This window comes from Pectinophora gossypiella, chromosome 13, assembly GCF_024362695.1.
Source record: "Pectinophora gossypiella chromosome 13, ilPecGoss1.1, whole genome shotgun sequence".
NCBI classification, from domain to species: domain Eukaryota; kingdom Metazoa; phylum Arthropoda; class Insecta; order Lepidoptera; family Gelechiidae; genus Pectinophora; species Pectinophora gossypiella.
Genome location: NC_065416.1, coordinates 8403429 through 8429174, shown reverse-complemented (window position 1 = coordinate 8429174; position 25746 = coordinate 8403429). Strand labels below are relative to the sequence as shown.

At 36.3% G+C, this 25746-nt stretch overlaps 1 protein-coding gene across 1 annotated transcript in view; it reads left to right on the top strand.

Annotated features, from left to right (window-relative positions):
* Positions 1 to 25746, top strand: part of LOC126371947 (uncharacterized) — a 77553-nt gene that overhangs the window by 32717 nt on the left and 19090 nt on the right. Inside the window, exon 2 of the mRNA XM_050017413.1 lies at positions 14522 to 14861. Within this exon, the coding sequence (XP_049873370.1) occupies positions 14576 to 14861 (286 nt within the window). The 5' untranslated portion in view covers positions 14522 to 14575. The remainder of the gene's footprint in view (positions 1 to 14521; positions 14862 to 25746) is intronic.

Sequence of the window (25746 nt, the reverse complement as noted above, 5' to 3'; positions counted from 1 at the left end):
ATCCGAAAATAACGCATATTTACGATTTTTCCTGGCTACGCGAACAGTAGTCGACTTCACGAAAAACAAAAGACGGAATATCAAAGTAACAACTGTTTTTGATTGAACTTGAACGATAATTAATTACTTTAAGAGCTAATTTTAATTTTAAATTCCTTGTAGAGTACAAGACATCGATCTTTAAAGTAGCTAGTATTTTTTGTTACTTTCTGTTTCTATCGTGTCGGTTGTGAGGTGGATTACCAACTCCATCAACCCTGGTGTCAGGGTTACTATTGAGCCGCCAAAGGCCCCTGACATGGCTCATGTAACGACTTACATCAGTAAGTAGTAACCGGGACCAACGGCTTAACGTGCCTTCCGAAGCACGGATCATCTTTCTTTCGGACAATCAGGTGATCAGCTTGTAGTGTCCTATAACCAAACTAGGGATCACAAAGTGATTTTCATGGTGTGTCCCCACCGGGATTTGACCCCGGGACTTCGGGATCCGAACCCGGGTCTTGAGCCCTTCACTCAAACCGCTGGACCACGGAGGCCGTTTGTTACCTGATAATATGTCTTTTAGTAACTTACGTACGTGAAATGACGTGAATAACAATCAGAAGCTACTCGTGAAAGGGTTTTTGTTTGTACTAACAAATTTTGAGTCGGTGCCAAGAATATTTGCTGTTTTTCCTCTTCAACTGCTGTCGACGTGACTTTTCCTAATTCATGCTTCTCTACTGCAATTTAATATTATGAAAATATTTTTACTGGAGATTAACCATTGCAATTCACCGCCGCAAAGGCGCTGATATTTTCTATTTGAATAAAAAATGAAAGAACTGTCTAATGTTCTACTTTTTGATTTTTATATTTTTTGGTGCATACGAGACTAGGCAATTTATTTATGCTTCCGCGCTTAAAACGTTGATGTAGAATACCTATACTGTAAAATTTATTGATATATCGACATGCTTAATATATGTGAAGTTAAAATGCTCACAAGTAAGTGTATGTTGTAATAAATAAGACACTGAGGGTTGGTCCTGGTAGTTGCGGCTTCCGAATACATCCCACTTAGGGACGGTACTAAAAAGTATCGGCGTCCGAAGGATGTAATATACGATCCCGACGACCCGATTACTCTAGCCATAGAGGCAGCCAATCAGCTCGCGACACCAAACACTTCAGGATCCCGATACCGACCCCGCCGCCGTGGTCGACGACTTCCCTCAATCAGCGCTTATCGCTATCGACCCATTAGGGTCGATTAATTCTTTCAAATATTTTTCCTCTCAGACGACGCCCTGAGCCGAGGTTCGCGCCCATCTGGGCACCCTCAGGCCTGTTGTCTTAAATGTTGTACAGGGTGAGAGCCTTCAGCGCTCCCCATTTGTCCGGACAAGTAGTTAATGCCACCTGCGGCAAATCTACAATAAGTTACGTCAAAAAAAAAAAAACTGAGGGTTGGATGTTCCCTCAATCTACTTACTGTATTCAAAAAAATAACTGTTAAACTTTTGCCAGATATTTTTTTCCCATTGCAAGAGAATAATAAAATTTATTTCACACAATATTACAATTTTAATGTCGCGAAAATGTCCCAATTTTCTTCATCCGTCACGGAGTATGCAAATCTTAGTTTTAACAGAAAAATGTATTTAAGTACTTACTTATGTAACATAGTGACTTTTGACTTAAAGCAGTTTTTCATGGTAGCTTACCTTACACTTAATTATTTCTTACATACATAAACTCACGCCTTTTTCCCACCGGGCTAAGCAGAGACTATGGAATTCCAATTGCATCGATCCTGACTCAATTCTCTTGCTTCATACACGCACGCCGGTTCTGAGTAGATCCTACTAAAGCTTTTCTAAGGACATCTCCAGTTTAAAAATCCAATTTTATTTTATTTAATGTAATTATTACTTTAATTATTAAAAATAAATTACTCAAGTTAGTCTGTCACTAATAACTCTTTAATAGTTGAAAGTAGGTAATTATGAATTTAATAAATATATATGTGTGTATGACCTAGCTACAATTTGTTATTCACAATTATACAGAGGTATTTTCGTTTCATGTTTATAAAGTATTTTTCAGCTTATAATGAAAACTTACGGTGCCACAAAGAAACGTTATTATAAACTGGGGTAATTGCTAAAAGCGACTTAAATGCCTAATTACTTTAGAATTGGAACATGGCGGCATATCGATCAGGATACATAATAAATATTGTTCATGCCACCCAGTTGTTTAAGTTGTCTTTAGAAAACACAATTTATTGTCTTTCCATCAATCTTTCTCTTATCTCTTTCGATCTTTTCTTGAGATAAGCCCACCTTTAGTTACATTTTTTTAAATATTTTATAATATGTGTACAATAAAGAATACTCCTGTATTATTATTAAAAAATAAAGGATTTTTCTACCTAAGGCCGTGTATATGTCTGCAGTAGGTAAAAGTAATTGATTTTAAGTTAGTAACTGATGAGGTTGGTAATTTACCTCACAACCCACACGACAGTAGTAGTAGTAGTAGTAAGTTAGTATGTTGTTCAAATTTTCTAATTCCTTTATAATGTACAAGCTATCCGCTTGCTAATCCGTCCTTGTAGACTTCCGTTAAATTTTATTAAAACAATCATAATTTATTCTCTATCTTCATAGTTTTAAAGTACGATTCAAACCACACAATTTAAATAAAAACTATAAACTGTGGAACAAGGAAAATAGGATCCTATTAGAGCTAAACTTCGTATAAATTAGCGTAGACTGGCATCGCTGCCGCTGCAAATAGAAAAAGTCAATTTGTTTGGCTTTACAGACGGCACCATTGAAATGGCTCAATTATTTTTTCCAAGATGGCTTCCATTTGTCACAGTGCGTTTTGTCAGGGGCGGCTTGGCGGTTTTTGTCCGAGATCGTTATCGGTACTTATTCACTCATTAATTTATCACTGTCCACCAAATTATCTTGTCCCGGGGGCGAGTTTGTGGACAATTTGTATTCTTCAGCCGTTTAATTGCAGACTTAAGGTTTGCAGCTGGTGGTAGGGTAAGTAGGTGATTTTTTCTTTTTAAGCGATGTTGTTTTTGTCACAACCCTAGAGTGGATAAAGCGCGTGTGTGTGTGTGTGCGTGTGTGTGTGTGTGTGTGTGTGAATGGGACTTTATGAATCGGTGATAGATTCCAACGTGACGCGTCATTTCCTAGTATAGACCTTTCATTTAAACACCGTAAAAGGTTCAGATCAGCATTTATAGTCTGTGTTAATGAAAACGGACGTGTTGACAAATGTACCGCGCGGTTTTTTAATTAAATATATTAAAACTGTTATGCATGATTGGCATCAAGCATGGAAAAGTCTGAATATTTGAATACCTTATAAAGTGATATTTTTACACATAAGATCACGCCCATTTCCCGTTGTGGTAGGCAGTACCCCGGAAATCCACTCCTCAAGCAGTCTTCATGCGTGTTCGCGATCTATTTAATTTTTTTAAATAAGCACTTTTTTTTTTCGGGGTAATTTTTTTGTTTGTAGGTAACCTATCTGATTGTATGAAAATATGATTATTTTTTGTCGACTGCCAAGTTGCAATACTTTGTAATAAAACTGTAGAAAATTTGTATCAGAAATGTTGTTTTTTTTAATAATATAGTAAATAGTAAGTGACGATATGGCTAGGGTGGATCACGCTTACCTAGCGAACCTACCTACCTACGCTACGCTTACCTTACCTTAATTTACAAACACGCTGTGCTAAATAAATCCAATGAATTGGGTAAAGTAATAATAAGATATCAAACAAAATTTTGTCACAACTTTGGATTCTAGGTACATCCTTGACTTCAAATAAATGGCTTGACACGAACAGGACATCGACGAACCGTAAAAGCCGAAATAAACAATACTGACCATCAAAACTGTACGCATTCCATCGGTTTTGCATTCCGACGTATTATCTGCATCGCTTTATAATAGAATTGCAAATTTAAACCCTTTGTAAGCGGGTCGCATTTGGGAACACAAATTCGCTTTTACGTTCATTTGCATGCAGCTATGTCACAGTTGCGGTGACTTCCGAAATGTTGCAACTGCATTTCTATATTCTGTATGCAACTGTGACGTGCGTTCGTGTTGAATTTATCGGATTTTCTTATATGTCCCACGATTATGTAAATTCTTCGTATAGTAAACGGAAAACTGTAGCATCTATAAAAATCAATACTATTTATCGAATAAGGATATAAGGACAGTATTTCAATGATGAAATTTATTATAACATCTGTGGATATACTGTCAATTTCTGAACGTCTTCTATCTTCAAATCTTGTCCATTCGGCTGCCTACCTGCTTAGATATCTTTATAGTATACATATATATTATATCATTGGACGTCAGTTTTTATTTTCTCTCAGATTCTGTTCCAAAGTCTAACTTTCCTAGCAGTACATTATATACAGATCAAGAATGTAGCCTACTATAAAATATATTTTTAAAGAAGAGAAATTCAACATTAAAGCCCTTTTAACTACTTCCGATGGATACATTACTATATATAAAAGCCCGAAAGACGTCGTAAATCTTTTATTTTTAACTTTTATCATGGCACAGGTGCCTGCCGGTAAAAGTTTGAAACGAACTATTATGAAAAAACAATTACATACATACATAAACAGCCTATATACGTCCCACTGCTGGGCACAGGGCTCCTTTCAATCAACCGGAGGGGGTATGGAGCATACTCCACCACGCTGCTCCAATACGGGTTGATGGAGGTGTTTTTATGGCTAATAGCCGGGACCAACGGCTTAACGTGCCCTCTGAAGCACGGAATCATCTTATTTTTTCGGTCAATCAGGTGATTCAAGTCTGAAACAAAGGACAGTCTCACAAAGTGATGTCGACAATGTCCCCATCGGGAATCAAACCCGGACCTCCAGATCGTGAGCCTAACGCTCTAACTACTAGACCAGTCTAATAGACTGTTAAAAAAAAAACCAATTAAGTACCTTGATAAATCTTAAAGTTTACCGTACTTGTGGCGTTTATAGATGTTACATAAATCTCGTGAAGCACAGGTAATGACAGTAACAAACCTTAGATATGTCACTTTAGGTGTCTGACGAATTGGCAATAACGTCGGCACTAAGCCCCTGAGGTGTCTGTGGCAGATTTACATAGTTCAAATTATACACATTACCGTCGCACGTACCCGTCGACAGGATTACGATTCTAATTTCGTTTCGACTCTGGTTTGTTTTAGCTTTATACAAATTTTATGGAAAGATAGATATAACAAAGATTTTGAAGTCACTTAAGGGCTTGCTTTTCAGTACCTTCTTTCTGAAGGATCAAGTAAATGTGATGACTATAGTACCTATCTACAGATAAGTTTCAGATGACCTATCATAATTACAGTCAGAAATTGGTTTAGCATGTCATTAGTATTTTTTTTTGTTTCTTATTGATGCACAATTTTTCGTTAGCCATAATATAGTACATATCACAATGTTTTAAAATACTTCAACTCCACTCTTACGAAATAACACGTGTTAAACGTTATGAGATATGTAATTATATTTGAGGTCACATTTTAAATAAATTCTGTATTTTATTGAACTTTTTGGGGTGTAATTACAAGAGTGTCGTTGCTTCTTTTTATCATGCTCTTATATTCTAATAACTAAGGATACTTACTTGAGTACATGAAATAGAAAATGAGATCTATTTTATAATATTATAATTTTACAGAGAAAGTACCTACACGTATAGGTACGCACGCATGTTTCGATGGAATTATAAACTTTGTAAAACAAATAACCTAGAGCATCGCTTTACGACTTTTGTTTTGTTGGTTTGGACAAATAGAGCAGATGAAGGATAATAGGATTACGAAAGCAGTATACGTATATAAAGCGAAGCTGGAAGGGCTGGCAGAGGAAGACCTAGTTTCAGTACGATCTATTCTGAACCGGCGAGCATGTAGTGTGCGTTACCCCAACAAGAAAGTATCTCCTAGAGTTATATGAGTAGAACGTATAGTTGGTGCCTTATCGGCTGTAAATGTGCCCCCACATAAAAAATGTGTGCCCCCTGTCGTTTCGAAAAAAAATCGAAAAAACGATTCTTGCTGGGGTAACGTTTTTCTAGCAGGAAAATTCTAAACGAATGATCGGAGAGAGAAAAACTGTGCATGGCCAGATAGCTTATATGTGTGCCAAAATGTGCCCCCAAAAATAAAATCTGTGCCCCTTCAGATTTTCGAGATATTGCATTTCCTGCTGGAGTAACGTTTTGATGAATAGTATATCTCTAAAACCATTGCATGTGCCCCTGTAGAATAAACATACGCGAGTAGCTCTTAATGTGTGCCCCTTTGTGCCCCAATTAGATTTTAGAAAATATTTATAGTTTTCAAGTTATCGCGGTTTTATGAAAACCCGAAAAAACATCGCAGCGCCTAAATGAGACAAGGCATAACTTCGCTGAAAACTGTATTCGGTCTTTCTTGACGCTAATAATAACCATACAAAGTTTCAAAAATGTTCATGCATGCGTTTTTGAATAATCTTGCTGAAAGTAAAAACGATGGTGTCATAACTTTGACGGCAAAATACAAGGAACTGGCACAATCCCAGATGTGTAGGTGTAAACCAAAATCTTGTGCCTTTAGTCAAAAATATATGGTGAAAATATTGAGCTTCAAATGTTACGCATTAAGTAAATATAAACAAAAAACCAAAATATGTAAACAACGGCTGGTTATCCGACCAAATCTGAATGACTACTAAAAAGCGACGGATTCATACTTAACGAGGACCTTCTTTATTGGACGTATTATACCTAAGCTGTTGTCCTTACAGTCGCGTTCAAAAGTTTTGAGGGCTAATTAAAAAATATATTAAATGCACCTTGTGACTATATAAATGTAACAGCTTATTGATGTGGAAATTATTATTTTTATTCCCTTAATTTTAATTCTTAAAGTAATTATTGCATCAAATCACAGATCAAATTTCCTACCTATAAATATTATAAATTATTTGCACGTTGTGTAGTCATTATTATTTAAATCACAGATCAGTTTTTCATAGCCTAACATAATTATAATTAGTAAACATCACAAAAAATCACAGATCAATATTAAGTATAAGAATAATATTCTGTAAAAAAATATTAAAAATATTAAAAATATTAAAAAAATGGCTCTTATAAATGTACTTAATCATGTGTAAGGTCATAGAAACAGCTATTAAAATATAATCCAATAACAACTTTATTTTATTAGTTATTACTTTTCTACTTCAGTGTACTCAGGCACAACACGTGTGAACCGGTTAGTGAGTAAAGTAAAGAAGGTCATCGATATGTATGAATCCGTCGCTTTTTAGTAGTCATTCAGATTTGGTCGGATAACCAGCCGTTGTTTACATATTTTGGTTTTTTGTTTATATTTACTTAATGCGTAACATTTGAAGCTCAATATTTTCACCATATATTTTTGACTAAAGGCACAAGATTTTGGTTTACACCTACACATCTGGGATTGTGCCAGTTCCTTGTATTTTGCCGTCAAAGTTATGACACCATCGTTTTTACTTTTAGCAAGATTATTCAAAAACGCATGCATGAACATTTTTGAAACTTTGTATGGTTATTATTAGCGTCAAGAAAGACCGAATACAGTTTTCAGCGAAGTTATGCCTTGTCTCATTTAGGCGCTGCGATGTTTTTTCGGGTTTTCATAAAACCGCGATAACTTGAAAACTATAAATATTTTCTAAAATCTAATTGGGGCACAAAGGGGCACACATTAAGAGCTACTCGCGTATGTTTATTCTACAGGGGCACATGCAATGGTTTTAGAGATATACTATTCATCAAAACGTTACTCCAGCAGGAAATGCAATATCTCGAAAATCTGAAGGGGCACAGATTTTATTTTTGGGGGCACATTTTGGCACACATATAAGCTATCTGGCCATGCACAGTTTTTCTCTCTCCGATCATTCGTTTAGAATTTTCCTGCTAGAAAAACGTTACCCCAGCAAGAATCGTTTTTTCGATTTTTTTTCGAAACGACAGGGGGCACACATTTTTTATGTGGGGGCACATTTACAGCAGATAAGGCACCAACTATACGTTCTACTCATATAACTCTAGGAGATACTTTCTTGTTGGGGTAATGCACACGAGCATGTATGAAACGATTGATGAATGTGGAGGAAGCAAGGGAAGTATGTCAGGATCGAAGCAAATGGAATTTCATAATCTCTGCTTACCCCGGTGGGATATAGCCGTCGCTTTTCTTTCATACCTACTTCCTTTCCTTTTATGATAATAAATTTATTGTACTGGAATGGAATTCTCCTTCTTAAAGCTAATTTTAATTAAAATACCAACGATATTTGTTTATAACGGAGTTAGTTTCTACCGTTGATTGTGTGTAATGTAATTCCACAAAATAAGTACTCCCTCCGAAATGAGAGCAGAATCAGAATATTTTCTTGCAAAAGAGAGTTCCAAAATTAGAATCACGATTTGAATCCCTGATTTCGTGAAAGGATTGAAATGGTGAATTCTGTCAATTTGCATTTGAACGTCAAAGAGAGGCGGATTACAAGCGCTTATGAAAATTTGTATTCGCCTTATGAAGGCTCGAATAAGTGTGGAACCAATAGTCGATTTGGGTTAAAGTATAAATTGTATTGTACGGATTTGTGTTGCGATCATGCACTCAATAAGATTACGTTCATTCAAACGCTTCGTATGTTATTCAAGACGGGGTGTCGAATACTCGGTTCTTAACTATTCATTTTAATATCGATTACCAGAGGCGGACAAACATGTAGTTAATATTTATATCGCTAGGGGGACATGGTTTTGGTTTGCTGGTGTGAGAGCGGATATGCATATTTGTGTATTTATAAGCTGCAGTTACACGCAAAGGTTTTACATTAATAAATATCATAAATAAATAATGTACATACAGTACATTTCGTGATTTACATTGGCCCAGATTCTTGTAGACAACTACTAATTTTATTTTAAGTTACACCTAAAAAAGGAAAGAGATTTTAAATTTATCAACTGTCAATAATTCGAATCAAATCTGACAGTTGATCAATTTAAAATGAATGTGTGAATGAATGAATAACCCGGGCGAATCAAATAGGCATTTCACTGATATGCTACCCTTTTGACGTGAGTTTGTTAAAATTTATGCCTGTCGATTACCCGTCCTTTTCTTTTTCATCGGATAAGAAAATGACAGGCGTAACTTAATATAATTACAGAGTGAAGTAGAAAGAGGCGAAAAAGAGACCACACGATCATGTGGGAATAATGCGACGGAGAGAGAGGGAGAGAGAGAATTATAAGTAGGTAACTACCTATTGTTATATTTTAAAATGAACTACATCATTGCGTTATACTATTATTTTTCCAATAAGTACCTACTTATATAAAAAAAATTAATCCCCTTGTTCGTGAAAACATACCTAATAATAACTAAAACTAATATTTTAGGTATTGCTGCAAAAAAGTAAAATAAAATGTAGGACTAACTTTCAGGATAAAAATAGAACGTGCACATTATACACTTACTTACACTTACTTTTTATTGTATTTGTAATCTGAAATCCTCTACTTATTCCTATTACAGGAAATGCATTTCCTCTGACCTACTTCGTATAGTCCCAGCAATAATAGTTTTAAAACGGAACATTTACTACGGCGGTGGAGTTTTTAGAGACAATTGCTAACTCTAAAGTGGAATAAAAATAAATATTGCAACCCCAAAACACTGCATTAGGCGAAATAAGCTGCTATTTTGCTGAGATTTCACTAAAAGTAGCTTAATTTTAAAAGTTCTCTTTCTTGGAACTGTTTCAGTCACTGGATACAAATTTTGCATACGTTAATTTTGTAATGAAAATGTTTAGATAGATAGATAAAATACTTTATTGAGCACAATGGACATAAAATACAGAGATAAGGACAGCATATACAGAAAAGCACAACAGGCGGCCTTATTGCTCATGCAGCAATTTCTTCCAGGCAACCTTTGGGTACAGGAAAATTTTAGTTGCATGTACGCCATCAGGGATGAAAAGAAAAACGTATAATGAATGTATTACACTGTAAATCAATCTTGTTGAATAACGAGATCAATAATTACATAAATATACATAAACAGCTTATATACGTCTCACTTCTGGGCAAAGGCCTCCCCTTCATCAAAAAGAGGGGGATAATTAGTAACTTAAATGGAATTTCATTGTTAACGGGATAATTATTAAGGAGATAATTATGGACCTATCTATAATTAGGCGAGAAATTTTCTGGGTTAGTAAACTAATCTGTTTCTATGCTGTTTATCATAACTTTTAACGGTTTTCCAATTTACTGGACGAGACTCATTGATGTTATAAAACTCTTAGGTTAGATGAGTCGGAAAATCAATCTTGCTAGTGTGAGAAGCTGATCCAAAAATCGCTGCTAAGTTTTCTTCTGGTGACTAGTGACTCTACTTCAGCTAATAGAGATTTCTAGACTTGAGTCCTATGTTTGGATTGTATTATTTATTTTTCTCCTTAAGAAGAAGATTTATTTATATGAATTGTATGGCTATGACATTCAGAATTACTAATGAATGACACATGTATGACAATGGGAATGACACTAATAAATGGGATCAAGTGTGTATTAGTACTACTAGCCCACTTGATTCAATTTATTAGTGTGTGTTAGTTGTGTAATAACCGTAATACACTAACTTACTTTTAATTACCTAAACTTTCCTTTTCTGTTCATTTTATCAACAAATGAGTCGTAAAACTTTAATCAAATTTGCATTACTATTCTTTTGTTAGAAGTAAAGCAACCTATGTAACTATCTTATTAAACTTAAACATTTAAGTATTCTAACTTGTTTTCCACTTAAATACTTATTTCAAATAAAAACAAGCATTTTTTCTCTTCTAGAACACCAGTTGTGTGCCACTTGCGTAACTAAACCGATTTTCCCAAAGGCAAAATAAAGGTAGACAGGCCGACACATCACAGTCAGCAGTAAGGTATCTTGTTTACATTTACCTGCCCATCCCCAAAAAGGTGTCGCGTAAATCTGAAACGGTGGATACAGAATTGTATACTTGACGACATGTATATATAGCTATATAGATAAATACGTCAGGTAAGGAATGAGAGGTAGGATTTTGTATTTTATTACGCCTACGTGTGAAAGTAGCTTCCAGTGTTCCAAGCGAAAGTGTCAAAAATGCTTTTTCGTGATAGAATTACTGTTTAGCTGTATGTTTTCGCAGATATCAAATTAATCAGACAAGTATTTTATATGAAATGAAAAGGCAAGGTTATCTATCCGCTATTTTTATTCACTTTAGGTAAGTAGGTACTTACTATAAAAACAAAATAATTATTGACGGGATTTTGAATTTAGCAAGGAATTAAAAAAAATATATTGTTGTTTCTCAAGAAAGAAGAAAAAATCAGAGAAATAATTGAATAATTAAAATAGAAAAATGATAAAATAACTTTTTCCAAATAAGAGAAAAAGTAATGCATTCGTTTAAATAAAGAATTACTTAAATTAAAAATAAAAGGTACAGTATAAACAAAACCAACTAGTTACATAGCTTTCTTACATTATATCTACAAGACAGACAAATGGCAAGTGCGAAACCATCGACCCTCAGCAAGTAGGGTAATACATTCCACCCTTTCCGGCATGTGTGCCCCCCATAAATAATGCGCACCTGTACCTAGAGTAGATAGCGCCAGATAAAGAAATTTAATATATTTGCACCACCATAACCCTGATTTATTCTTTATGTCCTCTCAATGCGTTTAACTAGATTTACCGACGGATTAAATTAATACTGTAATATTTGATTTTGGAATTTTAGTAATAGTGCGAGTACGGTTGGGGCTTGTGATCGTACTAATTGAGTATTACATCATGTACTGATACACACGTAGCTGTTTTTTTCTTCTTTGGCGTGACTTATTGAAAATTTGCCATATATGACATTAAATACTAAGGTATACCTATTCTTATTATATGGGTACATTAATAATGTCTTCCTGGTTAGATTAGCCTTTCCCGGCGGACAGATGTTTTTTTATTTTATTTCGACACCTCTTCCGGGATTTCCCTCAAAGTAAATGTATACTGAAAATTTAATTTTTAAAATTAAATTAAAAAAACAGCTACGTGTGTATCAGTTACACACGTAGCTGTTTTTTTCTTCTTTGGCGTGACTTATTGAAAATGTGCCATATATGACATTAAATACTAAGGTATACCTATACTTATTATATGGGTACATTAATAATGTCTTCCTGGTTAGATTAGCCTTTCCCGGCGGACAGATGTTTTTTTATTTTATTTCGACACCTCTTCCGGGATTTCCCTCAAAGTAAATGTATACTGAAAATTTAATTTTATATAAACCTGCACAATCCTTAACTTTCAATTTTAAACCGTGTTTAAACTTCAGAGATTACGTGCTTACATTATTTTGATTAAACTTCGAACATGCTTTTTTGTTAAAGAATAATATTGACTCTTGTAATACTTGTCTTATACCTTATCTTATCTTTGTTGAATCTTTTGATTAAAATTCATAAACTGGTATTGGGTCTTCTATATCAAACGGTGAAGTAAATATTATGGAGCCGTATTAGGGACCCGTAGTAGCTACACCCTTTGAAAGGACACTTGACTCTCACTAAGTGGTCCCAGGTTCCAATCCAGCACGGGGAAATCATGTTTGGGTCCTAAATGCTCGTCCTATGCTCAGCGGTGAAAGAAACCCACATTCACAAAATTGCGTTTCGGAGAGATATCATCTTACCTGTATTGGGCTGCTTTTTCGTTCGCGGCGCGCGGGTTGGAAGTCAGACAGGCAGTTGCTTCTGTAGAAAGCCGGACTTCTCTAATCTTCAGGTTCGGTAAGAGGACCTCGTGAAAATGGGATACCGTGAGAATTACTAAATTTTAATCAGTTTCATTTTGGGAGCCGTGGCAGCCCAGTTGGTAGACCGCTCGTCCGCTTGTCTCTCACTTTGAAGTAGCAGGTTCGAATCCAGCACAGGCCTAAACCAATGATTGTCCAATTTGTTTTCGAATTCATGTTGGATCATAAATGGTTATCACGAGCTCAGCGGTGAAGGAAAACATCGTGAGGAAACCCACATTCCCGAGAAATGCATTTATTGGGCTGGTTTTCCCTTAGCGGGTTGGAAGTCAGACAGGCAGTTGCTTCTGTAGAAAGCCGGACTTCTCTAATCTTCAGGTTCGGTAAGAGGACCTCGTGAAAATGGGATACCGTGAGAATTACTAAATTTTAATCAGTTTCATTTTGGGAGCCGTGGCAGCCCAGTTGGTAGACCGCTCGTCCGCTTGCCTCTCACTTTGAAGTAGCAGGTTCGAATCCAGCACAGGCCTAAACCAATGATTGTCCAATTTGTTTTCGAATTCATGTTGGATCATAAATGGTTATCACGAGCTCAGCGGTGAAGGAAAACATCGTGAGGAAACCCACATTCCCGAGAAATGCATTTATTGGGCTGGTTTTCCCTTCGCGGATTGGAAGGTCAGTCAGGCAGTCGCTTCTGTAAAAAGCCGGACTTCTCTAATCTTTAGGTGCGGTAATGACCTCGTGAAAATGGGATATCGCGATAGTTACTTTTAGATCAGTTTCTTTTTTAAGTGATTTAGACTGGTCGAGCGCTGAGGGCTATCAAACGTTACTTTACGAGCTGTGAATATATTAACACATTCGGAACACGTTGTATACGTCAAGGGAGATAGTTATCTTATATTGATTCTATATTTTTGTTTCACGTATGGTGTGACCGAAAATTTTGAATTATAGTATACGTATATATGTATATGTACAGTCATGAGCAATATAATATACCCCCTTTAGGACTCTGTCGCACTAACATTATTTGATATTTAGTGAGACTTACAGTGCTATTTGTCAAAAATCATCATGAGACATGGTACCAAAGTGTATGCAATGCATATTGATGCTCGTGACCGTAGAATAAGTATGAAAACACTATGCTTACCACTGTGTGTGTTGGTTTAGACGTTTGGATTTTGTCGATCTGTGTATTATTTGGGTACAATTTTCCTTACTGATACCTCTTACTTATACTTTCTTACTTATACCTATACCTAGTCATAGTTATGACAGCCAAAGCTGCCTAATATCGTTTCTCAGGCAGTAATTGCCAAGCTGTATATTATACCAATAGGTAAGCATAATTATGTGTATATGTGGAGCGCATATGTTAAGATATTGGTTGTACAAAATGTTATAAATATCTATAAGTAAGCAACAGTTGTACAATGTTTCAATAATATTAATTTATAGCATCAGTGAGTACTTACAATAAAAAATACTCGTATAAAACACACACATAATTTTAAATTAAATGCGGGTTCCTTCCATCCCACACGAAGATTAATTTCAGCTTTTAATTGTTCCAGGTAAAACGTGAGGCCACAACATGTTGTGACGTCACACCCGGGCGAACTGCGAAAATGTGCTTCTTAAACCAGGATGTCTCGAACAGGACTTTGTTATTCATTATAGTGCTTCTGTCTTTAAAACTTTGTAGTCCCCAAGACTTGAGTGAGGATTTCAGCAACGATGAAAGTGAAGAAAAAGTTAATGTGGTAGCGGTGAAGAAAATTGCAAGGAATGTCGGTGGACCGTGCAGGTTGAGCGAGTTGTTGTGTGATACTGGACAGTGTATATCGTTGGACAGATATTGCAATGGTGAAGACGATTGCGGGGACAAGAGCGACGAGCCTAAAGCTTGCACACGTGAGTAGATTTACATAATATTATCAGTTAAGGACGTGAAACATTTCCAGTATATTATTTCCTTATACTTACTTATACCTTAATGTATGTGGTTGTTGATAGCCCTAGCAGAAAAATACCTAAAAGACGTACATTAACCATATTGGAGATGTCCTTAAAAAAGGTTTAGTTATGACCTTCACTGAATCAGTGTGCGTGTACGAAACGATTGATGAATTTGATGGAAGCTAGAATAGTGTGTCAGGATCGTATCAAATGAAATTCCATGTCTTTGTTTATCCCGTTGGGAAATTGGCGTGAGTTTATGTATGTTTTATCATTAGTCTCTGACTCGCGATATGCCTGAGATAAAAAAAATTGCTGAACACACAAAATAACTGAACTAAAACGTAATCGAAAAATAACTTTCCCAATTTATTATAACGGTTACACAATGTGTATAATGTACTGATGTGGAAACATCCTACAGCAATTTGTTAACACATCGTGTATAACATGTCCCATGAAAATAAATAAATAAATAACATTTATACGATATCAATGAGTGTCCCACACAAAGACGTACAAAGCATTGTGCCGCAGCTATACGCGTATAAACTTCACACAATGAGCAATTTCCTTGTACGGTAACTTTCTATAAGGATAATAATGGAGTCGGTAACATCATCACGTCTTCCCATCTTCTCGTACCCAGAGGAACCCAGAGTAATCTAGTTCTTTCAATCTCCTTTGTGACGACGTTTCTGAGGTCTTTTGTGTAAGACAATTATCGTTTCGGGGATTCTAGCGTAAAAACGTATTTTATTTACGATCGCCGAGTAGGTTGGCACGCTTGGGGTTACAGCACTTTTAATTATGAGTTTATTTGTATAGTTTGCTTAATTGGTAGTTTGGCTTCATGATCATGAGTTGAAATTGCATTTGTTATGGATTCAGAGTCTGTTATTGTGTTTTAATGTTTGTTTTTATAATATAACTGTACGATGGTGCGTAATAACAAGTTAATTACTTAAATATGAAAGTGTTGTAAAATTATGTTAAGGAAGTTTTTGTTTTATATTTGTAATATACATTAAAAACAACATTAACCACGTAAGGTAAGCTCACGACTATATCCAATTTACGTAGTCAGAACTAAGTACCCACACCTCACCGAGATTTCTGTAACAATAACAACATTATCCCTATATAAAAATCTTTCTAAGACAATCCCTTCGAGTAAACATAGTATGTTTAGTTAGCTTAGATTTGCAAGCAAAGTACACTTCCAAAGTCAAAGTAGCACGGCACTCAAGCAACGATTACGTAGGTCCATAAACATCAAATATGTTTGGTCGTCTCTGCATTGCTCGGATGAATATTATATAACGATGGTACCCGGGTTACTTGGACCGCTGACACAGCCACTCCGCTGCCATAAGATGCTTGACAGTCCCCCTCGCCCAAAACCCCCCTTGCCTTTTGTGACAGACGTCAGCAAACTCTAAGGGGAGACATATTAAAAATGCGTTTGAATGACTCCGGTCTTTAGACGCTATAAGCTCTGTAATCCTTCTGTTATTCCGATATTAGGTATTCTATTAGAAACCACCCTATTATGGAATTTCCTCACAGGAAATTAAATTCCGGATTCCGGAAAAAATATATTTGCTATCCTAATAATCCCGTGGAAATTGAACTGATAGGAAATGCCTTCTTGTTATCTCAACAGTTTGGAAATTATAGGATAAATATTTTGATCTAGGATTTTGACAATATTTTATTGTACTTTTATGTATATGTCGTGGGTATATCTTAGAATTGATCATTTCATGATGTGTTCAACCATTTCATGCCATATCGTTAATGTAGGCGGTGTCCATGTTATATGGTGTAATAAAAATGCGAATAGTCGATTAATTTCTTACGTTCAAAATTATTAACCTGATCGATATGGAAAATTGTACAATTACATCGATTCATCGATTGTAATATCATAGAATCAATCAAGTTTTAAAATATAATCGATACCAGTGCCACTACCGGTGGAAAATGCTACTAATTTTACGATATGATGGCCAACGTTTGGCCATAATTCATGTAGTAATCATGCATTTAGTTGCTTATATCCTCAAAGGTTTTGTGTTCATTGATCTGGCCAAACTATATTATTACGTGCCTAACGAATGATATTCTATTTCATTAAATAATCGAGCACATCATGAAATGATCAATTCTAAGACCTGGCCACGACATAATATATAGTTCATAGCTAGACTGCCACCGCGCTCGTCGTAAGATTCTAAAAAACCGTAGGTATCGTAGCCTGTGCTTACCCCAAAAGGAAAAGGCGTGAACTTTTGTTTCTATGTAAAAAAATAAAATTTTGTTTCGTCTAATCACGACACGAATTTATTCAACCACAACATTACACAGGTGCGAACATCAACCGAAATTTTACGTAAGCCAATCCTCGTTACGCATTCCCATACAAAATTCCAAATGGCGGTCCGAACTCTCAGGCGAATAAACCTTCTTTAATTACAGTGTTACCTGAAAACGAGCTTTCTCCTTTATCGTACGTGGTCATTACCCCAAAATATAGCCGCAATTAACAAAAAACCCACGCTCTGTTTAATAAGGTGTTAAGTTTACCAGGCACCGTTTACAAAACGGATTGTCATTAGTCACGCAGCGTATACAGGGTGTTAGTTACATCGTAACGAAAACTTCGAGTGATGATTCAGACCATGATTTTGAGTTGAAATCAAGTGGAATTTTTCGCGCATAAGTATAGAACTGAAAATGACTTTTCCTACTGGAAATTCCACTTGATATCGACTCAGAATCATGGTCTAAATCATCCTCTTCAGTATTCGTTACGGTCTTACTAACACCCATGCGTACTAGTATGGCTAACCTGTATGTACTTGTATGGGATGTAAGTGACATCGTAACGAATACTGAGAGGGATGATTCAGCTGATTATTCTGAGATAATATCAAATGGAATTTTAAATCGCAAAATTATAGAATTGAAAATAATTTTAAAAAACTAAAACAAAATCATGAATTTTGCGACGGAAAATTCCTCTTGATATTAACTCAGAATCATGGTCTGAATCATCTCCGTCAGTATTCGTTACGATGTCACTAACACCCTGTATATGCATAGATAACGCTGTTTGTGTAGGCATGTTTTACTGCCTGTTTGCATGGTAGTGGAACGACTGGTGTAGTAGCTCCAGAATGTACGATTTACTTGTACTACAGGGGAAAGGTTTTATTTGACAAACGAAGATATCGACTGGAAAAATACCTATCATCATCATCAGCCCATTAACGTCACGGACCTTCCCTATGGAGATCAGGCCTTAAACCACCACGCGGGCCCAGTGCGGATTGGTGGTTATTAACGACTGCTAATGCAGCTGGGACCAACGCCTTAACGTGCCTTCCGAAGCACGGAGGAGCTCGAGATGAAAACTTTTTTTGTGGTCACCCATCCTATAACCGGCCTTTGCGAAAGTTGCTTAACTTCAACAATCGCAGACCGAGCGCGTTTACCGCTGCGCCACCGAGCTCCTCAATCAATAGGACAAATACCTATATTGCATATAATTCCCAACATATAACTACTTCTGTAAATTTTCTACACGATGTTTACAGTTATGTAGACCGTGTGTTTAATATTAGGCACTAGGTACGTAGTCGTTACATGAGTCATGCCAGGTCCTATGGCGGCTCAATAATAACCCTGAAGGTTGATGGGGTTGGTAATCCGCCTCACAACCTACACGATAGAAGAAAAGATTAGGCACTAACCTCATTTCATCAACTGCACTGATTCAGCTCAGCTGTAGGTTGGTTACTAACACTGGAAACTTAAACATATTTTTATAGTACGTAATTCTCAGCTCCCTTAGACATTAAGCTCATTTGGGCACTCTCTTGTGTTTTGGTGTAAGGATGCAATCAGCCCTCCCAATATTGGTCAACTAGATAGTTCATAGCTAGACCCCCACGGCCCTCGACGTAGATGTCGTAGTCTGCACCAACCCCAATGAGAAAAGATTGATAATAATTTTAAATAAAAAGTATTCGTATAGCGAAAAATGAGAGACCCCCCACACTAGCGTCTTTCGAGCGTCGTCGTCGTGCCAGCGTCCGCGGAACGTCCACGCGACGTCGACGCCGCGGCGACGCGACGCCAGCGCTGGCCGGCTGCCGAACGCCGAGCGTGCGCGGCGCTGGCGTCGCGTAGCCGCGGCATCAGTTCAACGTTTTTTGCGAACAAGTACAATGCACAACGCAATTGATTTGATTTGTAATTCTATTTGATTTGATTTGTATTTTGATTTGTAATTCTATTAATCAATCTGTGATTTAGTTTCTTGTAAGTTTTCTAAATAAAAACAATTTTTTTTTCGTGATTTAAAGATTGCGTTTTTACTTACCTCAATGTAATAATAAGCCTCTCTTCAGGTGACGCAGAAACCCTCAAATGGGTATCTTGATATTTTATATCGTTCTGTATCAATTGTAATAGTTCGTCAAATATTCGTTTTGGCATCCGTAAATAATCATAAAAGTGTTTTTTATTATTTTTTATATGTTGACAATACAATACGAAATAATCGCTTTCCTGAACTCTAGCACTACACAGAGGATGTTCCCAATGTTGACGACGATGTGTCCTTTTTCGTTTGCGTAATTTTTGGATCAGTAATATCAACAGCAGTGTTTCTTCGTCGGAATCCATTTTCACACTGATTGTACGCGACAGGAGCCGCAGTTACGCGACGCTAGCGCAGCGCACGCTGGGCGTTCGGCCGCCGGCCAGCGCTGGCGTCGCGTCGCCGCGGCGTCGACGTCGCGTGGACGTTCCGCGGACGCTGGCACGACGACGACGCTCGAAAGACGCTAGTGTGGGGGGTTAGTTGTTTCTGAGCTAAAAATATAAAAAAGGTATAAAAGTAACAATTACAAAACCCTAACACAATACATCTTCTAATTTAGTGAATCTTCCTTGCGATTCATAGCGTATTCATAAAGCTTCGTTCAAGATTTCTCTTCGGTTGAACATGCCTTTTTACTTTGTACTTTGCCTTTTATTAAATCAAAGGACCAGATTATTATTTTCTTATTTCTATTCTGTTTTAGTTCTTGGTTCTAGATGATAGAAGTAATTTATGACAGTCATTACTTTGTGAGGCCGTCAGATGCATTGAAAGAAAAATAACCTCAATTTATCTAAACAAGTTTTTATTATTTTAGTTTCTTAATAATAACCTTATAATAAGCCAATAATTTTGAGGTTTTGAATATATTTTGATCAGTAGCTTATTGTTTTAAAGCTTGTCTATCAATTCTCTAAAGTGTATTTAGGTTTTTAACTTTTTTCCTAAACGAATGTGTAACACTAACGACTTCTCCATGGCTATGTATAACTTTGAAATAAATGTACTTCCCCCACAAAGACTGCAGACAAGGACGATCATTAAGGTAGCGCACACATAAATTCCATTTTACTAATGCAACTGCGTCACATCCGACAAGTTTGCACATAATTAGTGCCACACGTGGCTATGTTTGCTGACATTCCCGGGGAACTGCCGGTACTATGTAGTTTCTGCAACTCATTCTGCTATTCATTTTCCTCGTGGAAATTTTAGAAGGTGATGTGTAGCCTCATTTAGATGCAAAGGCGTGGCGCATTGAGCGATGCGCGGTAAATTCAAACGTGTGGCGAGATGTAAGAGCGTTCAGAGCGAGTTGGCTTGATAAGCCATGCTGCAGTTTATCCCTTACTTAACACGCATCATCTTCATGAACCTATAAGTATGTTCTAAGTACTGTTTTTCGGGATCTCTTTTAATATTGATATATTTTTTTTAAAGTGCCAAGAAAAAAATCCACAACGTAAGTAGTTTTTTAACCGAAAAATATTTCAGTCAGAATTCAGTCAAACAAAGTGTTCTTTGGTTGACCAAGAAATCTCTGAAGGTTGAACATAATCGTCCTGATTAGGAGATTTCGAATGACTAGTCCACCTGTCTAACAAGCAGAATCATAATCATTTGATTTGTCAGCATGTCTCTGTTTGTATAGGTAATGTTTTATCCATAATACAATGAACTATGTGTATGAAAATTTAACTGACAGTGCTATTTAGGGTCACTGATTGGGTCGTGGCCTGATTAAATAGAATTAATGCGTCCCATTGCTGCAGGATATAAACCTATGTACTTTGACATTGAGTGGTTGAATTAGTGGGCGCTAAAATTTGATTAAAGGCAACCTATACTTGGTCATGCATACACTAATGTGCTGCCTAGTGGTATGAAATTTTCTCGTATATCTACATTTTCATCCGATTTGTCGAGGTATGACTACTTTAAAATGACGTAATAGTCAGGGCTTATAATCAACAAAAAAATGAATTTGAAAAGCACTTTGCGTTTATGATTTCATCTATATTTGTACGTATATATGGGTTGATTCGCAGCAAATTAATTAGGCGTCACTGATTTATCGAATACTAGCTTTCAACTCGCGACTATGAAATACCATTAGCGGCCGTAGGGCTGTGCGAACAGTGCGATCCCACCGGGCGTCGTTTTAGGTGGGGCGCCAAAATCAGCGAAGACGGGACCACCCTGGCTGGCAGCCGTGGATTTACAGGGGAGTAACTAGATTTCCACCCAGATTCCGGTGGCCGTAGACTAATCGAAAAAAACTGTATTTTGAGGCGCGCCAATGTAACGTCACGCACCACTTACATAGTTTTGCTAGGGCCGCCGCTATGAAGTACACAACAGGTTTCAGGAGTATCCTAGCTACTGTTAGATAGAGAAAAATTGCTCGACCTAATCTCGACTGATACGTCACTATGCTAATGAACACTATCACACTAGCTGACGTTCTTGGCAGATTAATTCTTACCGCGGTGCGCATTGAGTGTATTTTTAAATGTTATCTTTATTTTAATGTAATATGATCCCTAATTATATTGAATTGGTCGTTCTGTTTAATACTAAGTACATAGAAAAAGAAACGCTTTTTTAGATCCGGAGATTGCTTGTTATAAACAATCACATATTACTCGTATTGTAGATTATATGAAGCACAAAAACAACATAATAGTACTTCAGTAAACGAGGCTTACATTAGTAATCAGTATTAATATTTCCATTCGGTTTGTCTACTAGATTAGAATAGGATGATTTATTCATCAGAGTAGAATGCGTCTCCAGTTCTCTGAATAATAGGATGAACTGATATCAATTGTGCTGATTGAATATTAGATTGGATTAGCAATTGGTTATAAAAGCATTATATTTATGTATAACATTGTAACATATCTACATTTGAGAACATTTTTATTTTCCTATACAGAAATTTTGAGAGATGATTGAGCTCATGATTCTGAGTTAATATCAAGTGGAATATTCCGTCGCAAAATTCGTGTATTTTTGTACTAACTTATTATTGTATTTTTCAAACAGAAAAGATTGCATTTAAGGTGATATTGTAATCTTTTGCCTCGACTTGATTCTCGTATTCTCGATTAAACTGGTAGGGATGATTATTCACTCCAAAGATGAAAAAGAAAAACAAAGAAAATATCGAATTAGTCTGATCATTCCCATATATCATTGTAGATACTGTAGATTCATTTCTACCACACCGCCATCTGAAAACTCAAAAACACCTTTCGAAATACTCGGCAGCACCTTTACCTCTCAAAGGGAGTTCGGAAGAACAATTCCATTCGTACTGGGAGAAAACTTCACCACGTACTAATAGCGTCGTCTTGATGTCTCAATTATGTGCTCTGAGCTCCGCAAATACTTTCCCAGCTTGTTCTACTTCGGAGGTGTTTGCTTGGGAATTTGTCGTTCTGTTTAGTTCCTCCTGTTTTACTGAGCCATTAGTGCACTGTGTAATACGAGGGCCGGAGTCGGTAACGGTTTAATTACATGCATAAAAATGTCAAAATATAATATAAGCCCACGACTATACTGGGTGTTAGTGACATCGTAACGAAAACTTTGAGGGATGATTCAGACCATGATTCTGAGTTGATATCAAGTGGAATTTTCCGTCACAAAAGTATGGATAGGAAAATAATTAAAAAAAAACACAAAAAGATCATGAATTTTTTGACAGGAAATTCCACTTGATATCAACTCAGAATCATGGTCTGAATCATCCCCTTCCGTATTCGTTACAGTGTCACTAACACCCATATCTACTTGTATGGCTACTGTATGTACTTGTATGGGGTGTAAGTGACATCGTAACGAATACTGAGAAGGATGATTCATCTGATTATTCTGAGATAATATCAAATGGAATTTTCCATCGCAAAAGTATAGAATTGAAAATAATTTAAAAAAACTAAAAAAAAAAATACATGATTTTTGCGACGGAAAAATCCACTTGATATCGACTCAGAGTCATGGTCTGAATCATCCCTCAAAGTTTTCGTTACGATGTCACTAACACCCTGTATATATCTCAATCGGGATAGTCGAAGGTACATCCATCACAAGATGAACTAAAAGTAACCACTACTCACTGACTGTTCTGCTAGACCAACATGATAGGTGGTGTTCTTCTTTTATCGTGTGGGTTGTGAAGTGGATTACCAACCTCATGAACCCTGGCCTCAGGGTTACTATTGAGCCGCCAAAGGCCCTTTAAGTGACTCTGACACTGGTAAGTAGTAACCAGGACCAACCGCTTAACGTGCCTTCCAAAGCACGGATCGTCTTACTTTTGGACAATCAGGTGATCAGCCAGTAATGTGTTATCCAAACTGGGGATCACAAAGTGATTTTTGTGATATGTTCCCACCGGGTTTCGAACCCAGGACCTCCGGATGGTGAGCCCAGTGTTCAACCACTGGACCACGTTGGCCGTGACAGGTGGTGAGCCATATTTGTATCGACGTCTAAAATGGTCGACCCAAGTAAGTTAGTGAAAACTGCATTTAAGATAAATTAATAAAAATATCGTAAATATTATTTTTGTCGTAGTGTTTGTTAAGTAATCTTTTGTTGTTGTTCCATAATCCAGAAAAGACCCGTTTCAATTTGTCCCTTCAAATTATATTAATATATAATATAATTCTATTTATTATATAAAATAATTTGTAATGTGTATGTAAATAAAAATGTTCCATACCCTCTCACGTTGATTGAGGGGAGGCCTGTGCTCAGCAGTGGGATGTTTATAGACTGTTTATGTTATGTTATGCAAATAAAAGTATTTGTAGTTTATTTTGAGTAAAAATTACACAAGCGCAGTAAATACTTATGAACTTTTATTGCAGAACAAAATTCAAACTAAAAACAGAATCTAATTTTCATCCTAACGAACCGCCGCATGACACAAATAAATAAAAATCTAAAAACGTGGCAAAGAAGACAAATGTATGAAGTTATAGAGTTTTAAAATTAGATATCACACAAATGAGACTCTTTTTTTTTGTGATGTGGCTTTTTCTCTTTGTGTCTGGGTTAGCATTAATTATACTTGTATCGCTACTCTAGGTACACATGGATATTTAGGTGTGTTATTTATTCGATAATATGATAGAAATCTATCTTAGGTAAAATCATTGGCTTAAATTTCTACTGATTCTTATGCCTACTTATATCTACTGATTTTCTTTTCCGTAGACAACACAGATTTGCCTGACTGAATATATATTTTTTTAATGCGTATGTGAGACTGGAGCTTACAATGCTTCATTTTTTTCCAAAGTAAAACCTTATTTTTTTACCTTACGAAACCACTGTATTGTAAAAAACTAAACTAACAGAAAACACGAACAAGGTGGCAAAGAGGATGAAAAGTTATCACGCCATAGCCATTCGTAGTTTACGAATAAATTATGAGAACGTAATGCGAACAACTGTTTTTTCCTAAGACGATCACACACTGTAGCATACGCATGCGTGTCTAAGTATGTCATTACTTCAACAGAATGGTCCATTTGTTTCACGTTGCCAAGCATTGGGGAAAATGAAAAAACCTTGGCCGGCTGAAAACGAGCCTTAAAAATATATGGGTTCGGGTTTCCGGGTGCGTTTAAAGAGTATGAACTCTTTTAAATGGGTGCCTATTCAAGAAACGCTTAGACCGATGGCGCCCTGTGTAACATATTTTTTAGGAGTTAAATTTGCCTTTTACTATGGAAATTCAGTCGTATGCACTTTACTATTAAGAATAACTATCATTCTTGTGTCAGGAATATTACGACCACGTACCACCACGTTCGGGTGACTTAAAAAGTATATCTAGGAGACAGATAGAAAAACTGTTTATTCTCAAAGAGTAATGCTAAAATTAAAGGATTACTTATTCTTAAAGTAACATAAAAAATTAAAATACAATACAAATATACTTTATTGCACAAAAATATGAAGTAGTTAAAAAGGAAATCTTTAAAAAGAGTCTTAACTACTGGCATTATCGCTTATAGCGAGATTTTCCAGATAACCATAAGGCGAGGAAATATGTAAAAAATAAAATACTTTTTGATGTTGGTTTTTTACCCATATCGATCATACATAACTTTTCCTTCAAGTGATACACTGATGATAAACTAGTTTCTTTCCTTAACATAATTCACTACTGTAAGTACACCAAATGTTTCACATAATAAATAAAAGAACGCGTTACAAACGAAGCTTACACGAGCGGCAAAAACCGTGCAAGTGAACGTCCAAGTGCGAACCTCACTTTAGGTATCTAAACAAAAACAAAAGGACATTAAGAGAACAATGATGTTCCACGGAAAAGTGAGCACTCGTCTCGTAATGCTGTATGTAATGTGCTGTCAGGACAGACAAAGGGCGTTTTTTAAAAAGATTGTAAAAATATGGCGGCTCCCC